This window comes from Quercus lobata, chromosome 4 (genome assembly GCF_001633185.2).
Source record: "Quercus lobata isolate SW786 chromosome 4, ValleyOak3.0 Primary Assembly, whole genome shotgun sequence".
NCBI classification, from domain to species: domain Eukaryota; kingdom Viridiplantae; phylum Streptophyta; class Magnoliopsida; order Fagales; family Fagaceae; genus Quercus; species Quercus lobata.
This window is the reverse complement of record NC_044907.1, coordinates 4,180,193-4,195,984: the sequence shown is the minus strand read 5'-3', so window position 1 is coordinate 4,195,984 and position 15,792 is coordinate 4,180,193. Positions and strand designations below refer to the sequence as shown.

At 34.0% G+C, this 15,792-nt stretch overlaps 1 protein-coding gene and 1 pseudogene across 2 annotated transcripts; one reads left to right on the top strand and one right to left on the bottom strand.

Moving 5' to 3' along the window:
- The first annotated feature begins 463 nt into the window (after positions 1-463).
- LOC115986886 lies at positions 464-7,579 on the top strand (annotated as a pseudogene). The gene is made up of 12 exons (XR_004090924.1): positions 464-616; positions 1,329-1,398; positions 2,724-2,782; positions 2,853-2,928; positions 3,138-3,252; positions 4,560-4,614; positions 4,706-4,954; positions 5,325-5,440; positions 5,657-5,909; positions 6,939-7,041; positions 7,138-7,249; positions 7,411-7,579. The product of XR_004090924.1 is annotated as a vicianin hydrolase-like (transcript).
- A 6,175-nt stretch (positions 7,580-13,754) lies between these two features.
- LOC115986887 (anthocyanidin 3-O-glucosyltransferase 5-like) lies at positions 13,755-15,442 on the bottom strand. The gene has a single exon (XM_031110245.1). The coding sequence runs from the start codon at positions 15,345-15,347 to the stop codon at positions 13,926-13,928; it is 1,422 nt and encodes a 473-aa protein (XP_030966105.1). The 5' UTR covers positions 15,348-15,442; the 3' UTR covers positions 13,755-13,925.
- Between the last annotated feature and the right edge of the window lie 350 nt (positions 15,443-15,792).

Here is a 15,792-nt window from a genome sequence, read left to right as displayed (position 1 = left end):
AGAGAGAACAAAAGAAAAATGTATGAAGGAAAAACAAGATAAGCATAGATGGGATGTGGCATATTCTAATTTCTAAGGAAAGAAATTCTTTCTACCAAAAAAAAAAAAAAAAAAGGAAAGAAATTCATACAATGAAAGAAAAGTATTTTTAAACGTGGACTTGGCTTTTGTTTGCCAACTAAGCACTGAGTTGGCTGTTGAAATTATGACACGACAGTATTTCATTTAATTTTTTAATATTAGACCTAATTGGGCTAACAATTTGCCACATTGGCATTTTTTGTTAATGATCTAATGGTAGGGACTAAATTGATTGTAAGTTGAAAATAATAAGGACCAAATTGACTATTCTTAAAATGTAGGGATCAAATTGATTGTAACCCCAAAATGTAGGGACCAAAATAGTATTTTAGCCTATTTATATTGGTGAGTTTGGAGGAAGCTTTGAGCAGAAAATTTGGGCATGGCGATCCAAGGTCCTTTCCTCTTTTGCCTCCTTGGCTTGGCCTGCTTGTCTGCTTACACTGAAGCTGCAAAACCAAGTCATTCAAAACCATTTAATAGGACCTGTTTTCCTAATGGTTTTATATTTGGAGTTGGTTCAGCTGCTTACCAGGTACATACATGAATAACACTATAGACTACTTACTTTCATTTTTTTTTTCCTTTTTCTTAGAACAAATAGGGAATGAAATTTAAATCTAAAAGCACAAGCATCCGGGTTTGTTAAGAATTATCTATTTTACATTCTCAAAATTTACTTTATCTATTTTACTATCTTAATCCGTAAAAAACAAAAAAAAAAAAAAAAAAAAAAAAAAGAACTCAAGCACAACAGCCACCATCCAGATGAAGAGAGGTTGAGGGAGGCGACAGAGAAGGAGGCAGAGGGAAGAGGAGAGAGAGGCAGATTTTGAGACTGTGATTTGAGTGTGAAGTCTGAACGTGAAGAGAGAGAGAGAGAGAAAAAAAAAAGGAAAAGAGAGAATAAAATATATTATTTTTTGCTACCATCTAGCTACAATATGGTTGTATATATACTGTTCAAAGTTGCTAAAAACTTTTGGCAACCCACACCCAGATGAAGCACAATTTCAGGATATGGGTTGTTAAAATAGCAATTTGGGAGGTTTTATACCCAATGCCAGTGCTAACTAGCTAGATTGACTTTGCTTTCATGAGAGAACTAGATAATGTTACTGAACTAGAACGTTGGGGCTTATTTTCATGTTTCAACTAGCATGTATTTACTTTCATCCAGCCAATAAGATTTAAAAAAAAAAAAAATTACTAATTTAAAAATTTTTTAATTTTTATTTTTGAGCCAGTCTGAAGGCGCAGCACGTATTGATGATAGGGGCCCTAGTATATGGGATACTTTCACTCGGGAACATCCTGGTCTTTCTGTTTTTAACAGCTTTTATATATATATATATATATATATATATATATATATGATTTACAAATTTCAAAATTGATCATGATTTTTTTTTCCCTTTACTTTTTTATTGCATTTGTTTATCTTATCCTGTAAAAGTACTCATGAATAATGTCAAAAACTTCTGACATGAGAAACTAGCTCATGGCCATCCTTTAAGAGCTCATTGCACCAGAAACCCATAGCATGAAAAACAATTTCCAGTTTTATTTTGCACCTCAAGTTTCCAATAGCAAAATATTATTGGGCCTAAAAAATAAAGAAGAAATTATTGGCACCATATGAAAGAAGTATATACAGAAAGCTATGACAAAGTTGTCAAGAAAATTTGGTCCTTTAAATAAAAATATTGTGATAGTGATTTTTGAATGCTATAACATAAAATAAAACTATGCACTGTCACTATCATTTGTCCAAGGAAAAAGATGGCAAGAAAAATAATTGCACCCAATTGACATGAGGATATATGACTAGTTATGACAGCTAGTTGAGAGAATAGAGTGAAATTATTCAGTACATTTGAATGCTCTCATTTCATATAAAGATGGATCTATCATGGGTTGTACATAATATAATCAATTCTTATACGAGAGGGAGGTATAGTATGTCGAATATGCAAAATAATTTTTCATATGCTATATGATTTTTAATAGTTTGTCCTAATTTGACATTTTTAATCGCAAAATGCTGTGGTTAATTAGCATTATTTCTGTGCACTCGAGTCAACTGACAACATATTTTTCAACATGAATTTCACTATTAGTTTAAAAGTAAATTTCCTTAAGAATATTTGGTGTTAAAATGTAATTAAATAGTATTTTAAACTTTTGATAATAGCATTTCAATTAGAAAATATATCTTAATTAATAATTGGATTAATTTTGAATTAAAAAAAAGAAGAAGAAAAAGAAAATACCATATACTAAACTGATAGGAAGCATGTCTAAAACTAAAATTTTATAATATTACAAATAATGTGTAATTAATAACAGAAAATATTTAGGCATCGTGATGCAATCATATCGCACTAAAACTGACTATGTATATTTTTAGGCTTTCTCAGTTTTGGTACTGGTACACCAATTTGAATTGCTCCTACAAAATAAATAAATAAATAAACTCAAGCTAGTAATTGGATTTTTTTATACTACCAAATAAATATTGGTATCGAATGAGAACCCTTAATTATATAACTAATTAACTATACAATGAAAATCAAACTGATTAATTTTTTCATCCTTGAATATCAATTTCTCTCTTGTTTGATATGTTGTGAAATTTACAGAAAAAATTGCGGATGGTAGCAATGGAGATGTAGCTGATGACTTTTATCATCGTTATAAGGTAGCCGATCATACTATTTGCAAACATGGTCAACGTTATTATTTGTTTTAATAATTACGAAATGGTACAGGGGGACATAAAACTGATGAAAAAAATTGGATTGGACTCTTTCAGATTCTCTATTTCATGGTCAAGAATATTACCTAGTAAGATTTCTCTCTTGAACCAATTCTCATCATTTATAATTATAAGTCTCTACCTAGTAATTAAGCTTCTAATTACGATGGGTTCCATTAAGACAAACTTCAATCGAATCTGAAGATCAAAATGGTGGATCAGCAATGAGTTGATGTTGGTTCATTCAGAAAACCCAATAGTTGATGTTTTTGTTGAATCATTTTAATTTTGTTTACAGAGGGAAAAATAAGCAGGGGAGTGAACCCACAAGGTGTTAAATTCTACAACAACCTCATCAACGAGCTCCTGTTGAATGGTAAAATTATACTTCATTTTATTTTTAGCTATAATTTTTGTAATGTCAAACATATATGGGCAAAACCATTAGTAGGGGTGCGTGGATTGGGTGGGTAAATGCTAATATTTCTATCCAATCTGCCACTAGCGGGTTGGGAAAATTCCAATCCACCATTGACTCACCAAAGTCTAAATCCAGCGGATTGGTTACAAATTTTGGCAATTTCAATTTTGCAGGTTGGGTGGATTGACATTATTCTTTTGATAAACTACATAGTATATATACTAACATACAAGAATAATGAACGTTGGTGCCTAAACTAGCCGTATTACAAACTATAAGAACTACTAAGAGTATAACACATGTACAACAGTATAATTAACTCTATTATTAGAAACTAAATGACCTTTAGCTTTTCATTCTAATGTTACATGTTGTTTTGTATCTGTTTGCATCTTGAGTGGATTGATTTGAGTTTAAGGTATAGTTGGCTTTACATGTAAGACCATAACATTTTTTTTAAATATATAAAAATGGATCAAAAGACAAAAATATTTTGTAGATTTACAAGAATATATGAGACCCAAATCAAAAGGACCAACAACATACTCAATAAATATATAGATACAAACATTAAACAATAAAAGAAAATAAAATTGCCTTTGTGGTTGTCTAGGAGAATATGCAACTGGTGGAAAGTGAAGAATTGAAGGGATACAAAATAAAAAATAAAAAAAATAAAAGCTTCAATTTTGGTTGAAGGTGAAGGCTAAATACAAAGTGTTTGTAGTATATGATTGAGGTGAGTTTAGGACTTCAATGTTGACTTTTTATATTTTGTTTAAGGAATTGATTACTGATAAGCTGTATAAATTGATTAGGTGATTTGATTAACTTTAAATATAAAATATATGGTTAAAAATTTTGAACTAATATATATTTCTCTATTTATGTATAATTAAGTGGGTGGGTCAAGATGTAGCAGGATGGCAATGTTTCAACCCGTTATCCAACCCAATATGCTATTTTGGGGGTCTAGCTCGCCCAACCCAAACTGCCTAATTTACTGACCTGCATGGGGCGGGCGGATTGGTAGGTCAAGCGGATATTTTACACACCTCTAATTATTAGTATAATGATAATTAGCTACACAATAAGAAATATGTACGATGATGATTTTATAAACTGTTACATATATAAAAGAGAAGATTTTTCCAACCCAAATTGAAAAAAAAAAAAAAAAATCTTTTATGGAATATATTTTAGTAGTTTTATTAGAATGGTCTAAAAACATAAAAATTGATATTTTTAGCATTTTTGCGTAAATGTTCTCTCCAAACTTCAGTTTCACATTGTGGGCAGGTATCAAGCACTTGAAGATGAGTATGGTGGATTTTTAAGCCCCAAAATAGTGAAAGTATTAGCAATTGAACAAAATATAGATCTTCCAATGCTCAAAACGTTGTGTCACAAATAATAATTAACTATTTGGTTGTATGAATAGGAAGGATTATCTAGATTACGTGGACTTTTGCTTCAAAACATTTGGGGAACAAGTTAAGCTTTGGGTCACAATGAACGAACCAAATGGGATATGCATCAATGGGTACACCTTAGGTACTATTGCACCAGGACGATGTTCTAATTATGTTGGAAACTGTACTGCCGGTAACTCTGCCACCGAGCCCTATATTGTTGCCCACAACTTACTTCTTGCTCATGGAGGTGCTGTGAAGTTGTACAAGGACAAGTACCAGGTTTGTATGATTGAAAAAAGAAAAAAAGGATATATCATTGCACTATTTAATTTAAAAAAAAAAAATTTCCCCATAAATTATTCAACTTATTAGTATTTGATTGGAAAGGGAAAAAAGTCAGCATATTGGGTTTTTAATTTTATTTTTGTTGGCCCACACCCAAAAAAAAAAAAAAAAAAAAAAAATCTCCCATCTATTTTACCGTTCTTTCATTAAATAAGCAATCAGGAATGTGAATCAAAATTCTCTCTAAGTTTGTTTTTTTTTTTTTTTTCCTAAGTATAATTGTATTTTGTTCAGCTTTTATGATAATTTGATAAAGTTAATATGTGATGTTAGACAAATTGTGATTAACTTAATATGCTTGCAGCCATATCAACATGGGAAAATTGGGATTACAATAGTGGCACATTGGTTTGTACCAAAATACCAAACTTCTGCCAACAGAAAGGCTACCTATAGAGTTCTTGATTTCTATTTTGGCTGGTGAGTACATATTGCAACAAAGATTAATTTCTAAAGCCATCCTTAGTTTTTAATCATATTCATTCTTCTATATAGTTAAACTTTCATAACTCTTCTTGAAGGCCTCTAATGGTAATTTTTACATTAAAAAAATCTCATTTGCAAGACAATTTTTACTTTATTATACATTTATATGCACAAAAAAGGTTGATAATCATCCACAATTTGTATATATAGGTTTCTCCATCCGGTCATATATGGTGACTATCCCAAAAGCATGAAATCTTTGGTGGGTAATCGATTGCCCAGATTTACTGAAGCTCAATCCAATAAGTTACTAAAAGGCTCCCTCGATTTTCTTGGTGTAAATTACTACACTACAAATTATGTAGAAAGTGCTCCCTCTTCTAATGGTGTTAATGCTAGTATTGTCTCTGATAGACAAGCCACCCTCACGGCTGATAAAAATGGAACTCCTATTGGTACACCGGTATTTATACTTTTTTGTTTCTATGTGTGCGCGGGCATGTATATGTATATTTTTTGTCTCATGTTGCATGCATGCCATTACCTAACGAATGTGGTGCAACTGTAAGCGACTAAATTTCTAGTTTGAAATAAATCAAACAAGTAAAATAGTTTCACAAATGCGAATTTATATTGATGATTGTGTGGTACAATTCTCTGGAATTACAAAAGAGCGATCCTCTGATTCGATCTCCTTGCAAAACTTATTGATTAGATTTATGGTAATGTGGATTTGACTTGAACACAAAATATCCTTCAATTTGGTTGATGGATGGATCGAAGATTACTGAAACGGAATTATAATGAATCTCTGGCTATGAGCTTGTTTAGAAATCCTTTGTTCTTCGCGTTCTTCGTGTTCTTCGTGCGTTCTTCGTCTTCGAAGGTTTGTGGTGGAAGTTCTTCGGAGCTTTAGAGGCTTGAATCCGTCGAGCTTCAATGATTTGTGAGTTGTTGATGTTTTCGGACACTTTTGGCTTGATTCCCGTGAACTTTAGGATCTAGGCAGATGATCTGGATGATTCTGCTTCGAATGTTCTTCGATTTTGGGGTTGAAGTTCTTGAAGGCTTTGAGGCTTGATCTTCACAGAGCTTTTTCACTTCTGAATTCTGGTCCTCTAAATGTCTCAGGAAGGCTTCTATTTATAGGAGTTTTGGGGTGGGTGAGCGACACGTGGCGGAGCTTGATTGGTGACACATGTCACAGCTTGATTGGTCCGCTTAAGTCATCGCTTACACGTGCGAGGTTGCTTGAGTCATCGCTTACACGTGCGAGGCTGCTTGAGTCATCGCTTACACGTGCGCTGATGCGTGATTAGCTCTTGCATGACACTTGGCAAATTTCTGTTGGCTTCTGAATAGTGATAGCAAAACCTAGCAGCAATATATGGTGTTCTGTAATTGGCTGTATTTTGTGGACTTGGTAATGTGACGTGTCAGCTTGTGATAGGTCGGGAATTTTCCCTCTCTACAGCAACAAATTGTTTTCCAGACAGCTTTGAACTGGCTATTCATCTATCCTAAGGGACTTCGAGAGCTTTTGCTATATATAAAGGAAAATTACAACAATCCAGTGATATACATAACAGAGAACGGTACTACAATTTTCTCTATCATTTTTTTATTAGAATATTTTTTGCAGTGTCTTAAATAATATTACTAGAGTAATTTATTGCACTCTTCTTTTGTAGGAATGGCTGATGCAAATAATAGATCTTTGCCAATTAAAGATGCCCTCAAAGATAGTCTGAGGATAGGATACCATTATGGACATTAATTATCATATCTTTTAAAAGCTATCAAGTGAGTGTTAATGAAAAAAATTGTTGTGTCATATTTTAATTTGGTTATGGTAGAAAAATATAAAGGAGGACAGACAAAATAGAATTAAAATTAAAGAATAAATATATCTATATAATTGTTTTGATAATAAAAAAATGATTTTAATAGTGAAATTTTGGCAGGGAGGGCGTGAATGTGAAGGGATACTATGTTTGGTCATTCTTTGACGACTTTGAATGGGATGGTGGTTACACTTCTCGGTTTGGTCTTATTTTTGTTGATTTTAATAACAATATGAGGAGATATCTCAAGTACTCTGCCTATTTCTTCAAGTTGTTTCTCCTAAAATAAGTTGTGACTCTTGAGCCATAAGAGAGAAAATTGTCTTTTTCCAACCTAGCTTTATTTTTTATTGGAGATTCTTCCTCTTATATGTTCTTTTGAACAAACTATTACCTGGTGTGATTGGATTTTTCAATTTCATGTATTAATCTTAATAAATAAAAGGAATCACACTTGTCTCTTGTTTTATATTTTGTGTGGCTTATATTATATATTTTTGTACTATAAAACTTATATACTTAAGTGCAATACATTAGGCTTCACAATTAGATAGAAACATTTGGTTGTTTTGAATTTAATTTTCATTGAAAAAGATAACTTTATTTGTATCTTATTGGTCAATGTAACCAAGTGTTTGAATCTAATTGGGGAACCTAATGGACTGTACTTAAGATATTATATCTAAGCTTTATCATTTAAAAATTTATGATAACATGGTTGGTTGCATAGATGGAAGCAGTTGAGGATGCTTGGATGAGCATAATTATGCGAATTTTTGCTTGAAAGACATACTTAACCGGTTAAAGATAAAAAAAGAAGAAGATAATTATGAGGAAAAGAAGACTCACAATTCACATGGATAAAAAAAAATCCACTATTGCGCATTATGTTAAAGTTGAATGATATTTATAACCATATAGTACAACAAAATGCTGATAAGGTCGTTGAGGAAAATATTTAAGGTAAATAGTTGGGAAGGAAATATTTAACAGAACATTCAGTGCAAGTCAACACACGAATAAATGTGTACAACTGAGGTTATTAACGATGGTACAGGGTGCGTGACTATGTTCCCAACCATGGTTCCATTTTGGAACCAGCGTTCATTGCCATTTTCTTGAAAGAAAGTGAATTCGAAGTCATCTAGTATGTATTACTAGAGATAAGTGGCAAAGCCTGTGCTTGTGTAACCAAAACACTCGTTGATTTCAAAATATTAGTTTTCATAAATTAGAGTTATAGCATAAGGCAATACGTTAGTACCAAGGTATCATGCTAACTATAGCAAATCCTCTACATTATCGTGTGCTCAAGTGGGAGACGTAAGTTTTTGGAGTGATAAAATTAACCATAACATAGTACACCCTGACATAATACAAAAACTATCTTGAGAGAGGCATAAATTTTCAAAGTGTTGTTACTCTCCACAATTTGGTGTATGCTCATTTATAAATGATGGGGATGAGCGTTCATTCAAGGCATTCAATTCCTACTTCAAAAAATTCCTTTGTATATGATTAGCATCCTCATGAAATTGTCATCCTTTCTCTTGGACCAACGAAGACTACTATTTGTTAATGCTAGCCATTTCTACTCTATATTCCAAAAAGAACTAATCAATTACAATTGAGATTCCTCATAATCATTTACATAACTAGTTTCACCTAATAAATACTCTTTGTGAGATTCAATATACGCCCGCACAATGCAAATTAATTTATCCAATCCATAAAATTTGAGATATCACAATCTCTCCCACTTAAATTCTTGATGCTGTTTTAGAGTTCACATTGTGTTGCAGTGCCTCTAAGCCACATGATGTAAGTTAAAAAGTAGACCTAATTCATATTGCAACAATAGTAATAACATATTCAATGAGAAAATTAAAATTAAAACATGAGGAGGTCATTCCACCTAAAACAGAGAATATAGTCCAACGAGCACATTAAAAAAACAAATCAAGCAAAACTTAAATCACACGTTGTTATGTATCATCACTAAATTTAAATAAGGTTAAGAGCTCTAAATCAACTAGAAAATGCTCTAAAAATGCCCCTTCAAAATAATGTTATATTTTCACGCATAGTTAAAACTATTAGATGTTACTATATAGTTTGTTTGTTCTGTTTAGACACCTATAAATAAGATTCTTTTAATTTAATTAATTAGCCAAGTAGTTACTTAGGTTAATTATTCAGATCTAGGTTAAACTCATGCAATCATATTACTCAGTGCGGAAAAGTAAATAAGACAACAATATGATGACTCAGGAAAACCAATGAAACCAACAGTTTCAAGGTAATAATCTGGGGAGGATTTAACCTAACTATTCTCAAGGTAAACAAATTCACTATGATAGAATGAAAGTTTACAATAGATTTTCTCCCTAAAATCTAAAGCTACCTCTTGTAGAACATACTCTCACAACCACGTGCAGTTCCAAATCCATGGATTCTTCTATTTGAATTTGTCACACACAAACACCCACATTAGTGACTTTGAGATCCCACTCAAAGGTTTAAATCATCAACTATATCTTGTAGCAGCAATTTCTACAACATCGGATCTTAAGTTTCTTCAAGGAATATTGCTGATAGAAGATTTGAGAGAGTTTTGGATACAAAAACCCTAGATATACAATAGGAGGCACAAGATGCACTCTTCTCTCTTAAAAAACCCCTCATAGGATTAGCTTATAATGTCCTTTAAATATTGCAAAAAATGGATCACGATTTGGGCTTCAAACGGACAAGTTATGGGCTTTTTACGTTTGTTGATTTTTGTTGATTTATGATTATCGACCGATCGAAAATTCTTCTAATCGATCGAGCCTGATGAATTGAAAAATCTCCTAATCATTCAAACCAGTCCGATTTTGACTTTTTGAACCTGCAGCTTGTATGTTCTTTGAATTCTGACTTGCAGCACTTTGAGCATTGTCTAATATAACTTCATAGACTTAAGAATCTATATCTAGACAAGTTTGTTTACGATTTGCCAATTGTTCTAAACTTTTAGAACCTAACATAGTTGATGATCAGTAGTTTGCCAAGCCTTCACACGAGCTCAACGAACTCAAGCCAATCCTCTAACCAACCAAGTGACCAATAAGCCTAAACAGTAAACACTTGATTGAACTATGCTAAGATTAGATGGTCAATGGGGTGCAACTTAGTCAGACCAAACTAATGTAGCTGAAGCGTTAATTTGGTCAGATTCTCTCTCTCTCTCTCTCTCTTGATAAAGACAACTCATAAAAATTTTTAAGCGTTAAAAGATCAACACATAACCTAGACAACACTAGCAAATCATTCATAATTCGCACCCAAACTGTTATTACCCACAAAGTAACATGAATGTTTAGTCACACATATGCTTTACCCATCAATAGTTAGTCTATTAGAACTTCTCGTAATTGTTTATATAACCCAATTCGATAAAATAATCACCGAAAGTGATACTCAACACATGTCCGAACAACATATATATATTCCTTCCAATCCACATGATTTGACATTTCACACCTGCGTAGACAAGCAATGCTACGAGTGCGCACCACAAACATTTCATGGGGTTAGTGCCCCTGTGAAACTCGATCCATAATTCTATAGCATAATCCGAAAGCTCCAGAATTAGAATTATTTGGCTTTGTTTCTTATCCAAAAAAAGAAAAAGGAAAAAAAAAAAAGAGTTAGAAATATCTGCATAGTATTTTTACTTTTACACGACAAAAACTATCCTGACACAACAACAATTAAAATCTGCAAATTTGTCCAGAAAATGCACATGATCTTAAACTCTGTTTTGCGTGTGGGGGACCTAGGCCTCGTCATTCTGTTGGTCTAACCATGCGAACTATTTTGCCTACACAATGAGAGAAATGATTTCTAGCAGAGTAACCTGAGTATCGAATAGGCCATAGGATATATACATCTAGATAAGTCTCTAGATAATACAGTTCACCATGCTACTAACTATTGAAGTGCCAAAAAAAAAAAAAAATTATTGAAGTGCTATAGAATTTTTAAAAATATTATAAAATTTTTCCACCCAAAGAGCATCTACATTGGTAGAATCATAATTTTAGCTATTTGGTTTCACCAAAAACTACTTTATCTATTTTACTTCACAACTTCTGTGTCACCACTTTTGTCGTGGTGGAATCTCATTCCTCGGCTAGTGTTGCCACCGGCCAATCCCAACTTGTCCAACCAGCCAAGGCTAGGAAATGCAAAGATGAAGAAATCATTGAACTACCACCAGTAACCTGTAATATTGATGCTCCTACTTTTACAAGACTCAATCCTGTGATGCATGAAGTCCTCCCAACCCTCCAATCTTCCATCTCAGCCCTGAAAAAGCCTAATCCGATGGCTCTAATTGTAGATATGTTTGGAACACCAGCACTTGAGGTGGCAGACCAATTTCACATGCTGAAGTACGCGTTTGTTTCATCTGCATGGTCACATGCAGTGATCTTATACCTATTACTAACCAGTGCTTGACAAAGAAATAGGTACCACAACAACAGCAACAATTCCTGGATTTCGGAGAACCAATTAGAATATGAGGGATTTATTAGGTGTTTTGGGGCTTTGGGCTTGGGAGTGACATTGGTGAGTTTTGTAAGTGTTGTTTGCAGGGACGGGGCCAAAGCTGAAGGTTTGGGGGGGCAAAGTTTGGACTTTGAAAAAGTAAAAATAAAAAAATAAATCGCAACTTCAAGCAAAATTTTATCATCTATTTGCGTATGTTTTTAAGACCACGATCTTTGGCCTCATGTTCTGACATAGACTCTTGCCACATTAGTTAGACATTTCAAAGCACAATTGACAATGAGTTTTTTCTTTTGAATTCTATTGACACTTGGTTTGACAAATTCTATCCACTTTACAACCTTTTTGATATCATTAACTGACTTTCGTAACTCAGATAGACAATAAACATCACTGACAATGTTACAAACAACTAAAATCCGTTCATTGTGTTCATCAATGGATTCAACAAATATCAAGATAGTGAAAGAATAAACATCAAGCATAGGAGTAACCTTTGTGCAAAGCAGAGGATAGCCTACGTGTGGGGATAGGAGGATTTTTGTCTAATATTTTGGTCATTAAGAGAGAGAATTTAGGCTAATTTTGATATTGAGTATCCAAAAAGAGTAGTATGAGAACTTGATTTGGGTAAAAATTAAAAAGCTTGTTTTTAATTGCTTTTATTTTGTTTCATTCAATTGCTTTGTTCCCTATATATACAAGCAGAGCTGTACTTTTCTTATTAATTCAATGAGAAATTTCTTTCTCTTATCTTCATCTCCAAGTTTATCTTATTATATGAGATAGTTAACCATAACATAGCTCCATCTCTGGCTAGGAGTGAGCTAATAATGAGCAAGAAGAGACTAATGATGACCAATTTTTTTTTTTTTTGGCCTAATTGAACATTAAATGTACCTATATCAATTTTTTGTCTCCAAAATCCAATGGTGGCCATGACCCCCCCCAGTCAAAGAGTAGCTCCATCCCTGGTTGTTTGTATGAGTTGTGAGTAGAGGTGTATAACCAACCCATCAAGATCGACTCGACCCAACCCAACCCGTTGAGTTGGGTCAGTTTTTAAGGTTTGGTGGGTTGGGTTGGGTTACAAATTTTTTTTTGATAGCGGGTTGGGTTGGGTTGGGTTGGGGTCATAAAATTTCAAACCTGCCAAACCCGACCCATCCATATATTTAATATATATTTAAAATATATTATATAATTAATAATTTTTTTTTTAAATAACCAACTCTTCCTCTTACCTTATATAAAAGCCAATATTAATGTATATTAGTTCATATATTAATGTATAATTTGTTTATCAACTTAGGTGGTTTTCTACTCAATTTAATAATAATAATAATAATAATAAAAAATTCTCCAACCATGGGTTCAACCCAACCCAACCCAACCTAACTCATGTGCGTCGGATTGGGTTAGGTTGAATTTATGTGATGGGTTAGGTTGGGTTGAATTTTTTTTTAACTAATCATGGTGGGTTGGGTCAAAAAAGCCCCTTAACCCAACTCATGCACACCCCTAGTTGTGAGTGTTGATTAATATCATCGTAATCCATATCATTGATAGTATATATTTTTGCTTGGCATTGCCATAGATGTAGACATGGAGATGGTGAACCAAGTTAATTTTTCATGTGTCGTGGTGCTTGCTATTTATTGTTTTGCATGTATTTTCACATCAAACTCAGAAAATCAATTCACTAACCTGGTATCTATAACAAATCATATATAATTTTCTATCACAAGATTAATTATTTAGAATACAAACAAATTAAAGATAATAATTATACATTTTATAACTTCATCTACATACTTAGGGAATTCAATCTCAAAGTTATATAGGTAAGACGGGGAAGCCTCCCATCCTTTCTCTCTTTGCTGAACTGATCTTATTGACCTAAAAAAGAAAATTAAAACTTACTTTTTATTTTTATTTTTTGAGGAACCAAATTAAAACTTACTTAAGCATTCCAAAGGATCTTACAGGACACACAAAACAAAAGTTGCTACAAAAACAAATTAATTAAACACTGCCACCAGCAATTGGCTCCCACTTTGATGGCGGGTCATGGAGCCTTAACCTTTCTGGCGTTGACAGTTCAATTGGAATTGGTTTGCCAATTGAGACAAAGTGTTGAAAGTAGAACCACCCTCAGCCAAAGCTTTTTCCCCACTTTTCTTAAGCTCCTTAACTCTAGCCCTCATTGCCTTACCATTCCCTTCCATAACATTCCTTGCCATCATTTCAATCTCCTCCTTTCCCACTATTTCTTTACTTGGCGCAACTTTAGGCCTCACAGCCACACCATAATCTTCAGCTAACTGTGTAGCATTCATTTTTTGCTCTGCAAACAATGGCCAAGCTATCATTGGCACTCCATTTAGTATACTCTCCAAGGACGAGTTCCACCCACAGTGAGTTAAGAACCCTCCTATGGATCCGTGCGCCAATATGTCCGATTGTGGAGCCCACTTTGTGAATACCTGGCCCACCTTTTGGGTCCTATCCAAAAATCCATCTGGCAAGTAATCCAGGCCCTCCATAGTGCTAGCGCAGTTTCTGGGTGTGCGTAGTACCCAAATGAATCTCTGTTGGCTTTGCTCTAAACCACAAGCTAACTCGATGATTTGCTGAGGTGAAAGAACTCCAAGACTCCCAAATGAAATGTAAAGCACTGACTCTGCTGGTTGCTCATCTAACCAATGCAACAATGGATGATCATGACCACGGCCATGATCATTATCAAAGGGTCTAGTCACTGGCCCAACTGAGTAAACTGGTACTTTTCCATAACCCTCTTCCTCTCTCAATGCTTTAAGCGTTGTGGCATCCAACTCTTCCCAAGAGTTCACCAAAATTCCATCACTGTTTCTCATCTTCAGCCCTATTTGTAACAACATCTTGTAATCGCTCTTTGTCCTGTCCATCATCGAGTCGAGCAAATCATCAGGTCGAATTGGTTTGCAACCAGGCATTTTGATTGGTTCTTTCAGCTCACCCAATTCAACTCTTTGTGCTTCCTTGTCAAGCACTGGAAAGTATAAGAGCAATGCATTTGACCATGTAGAGGAAACAAACACGTACTTCAGCATGTGAAATTGGTCTGCCACCTCAAGTAATGGTGTTCCAAAAATATCAACAACGAGGGCCGTTGGATTGTGCTTCAGGGCTGAGATGGAAGATCGGAGGGTTGGAAGTATCTCATGCATGAGGGCACCGAGCCTTGTGAAGATGGGAGCATTTGTATTATGGGTTACTGGTGGTAACTCTATGATGTCTTGGTTTTTCAGTCTCCGAGCCTTGGCAGATTGGACTAGTTGGGATTCCCCGGTGGTGGCGGCTGTGGCTGTGGTGTGAGATTCCATGACAACGAAGGTGGTCACGTGCAAGTTTTGATTGGCAGCAAGGCGGTTGCTGAGCTCAAGGACACGAACAAGGTGGCCCACGCCGGGACTAGCGACTAGAACTACTTGAGGCTTTGAGTTTGAGCTCTCCATATGGAAAATTACTACCAATAAAGTTTCAAAATTCTTTGGTTTGGTTTTGGATGATTTCAATGCATCTGTATCCACCTTGGTGCGATGAGAGTAGAATTTTTATCTTATATTAAAAAAAAAAATGTACTATATGTACGTGTTTAGATTACGTCTACGTCCTTGTGTCTACGTTTTATTTTTATTTTTTCATTGAGAAGCGCATTTAAGTTCTGTTCAGTGGGTCCCATGTACTGTTCATGGACTCACAAACCTCTTTTTTCAGCAAATTTTTCATTAAAAATGAGTTTCACTGTATTATTCACATATTTAAAAATTATTTTGCTACAGTGTTTTCAGTTTTCAGCAAAATAAGTGGTAGCCAAACGGACCATAGATAGATACTAATTTTACAGTGTAGCTTTTTTTTTTTTTTTTTTCCACCTTAATAACATTCACATAGGGTATT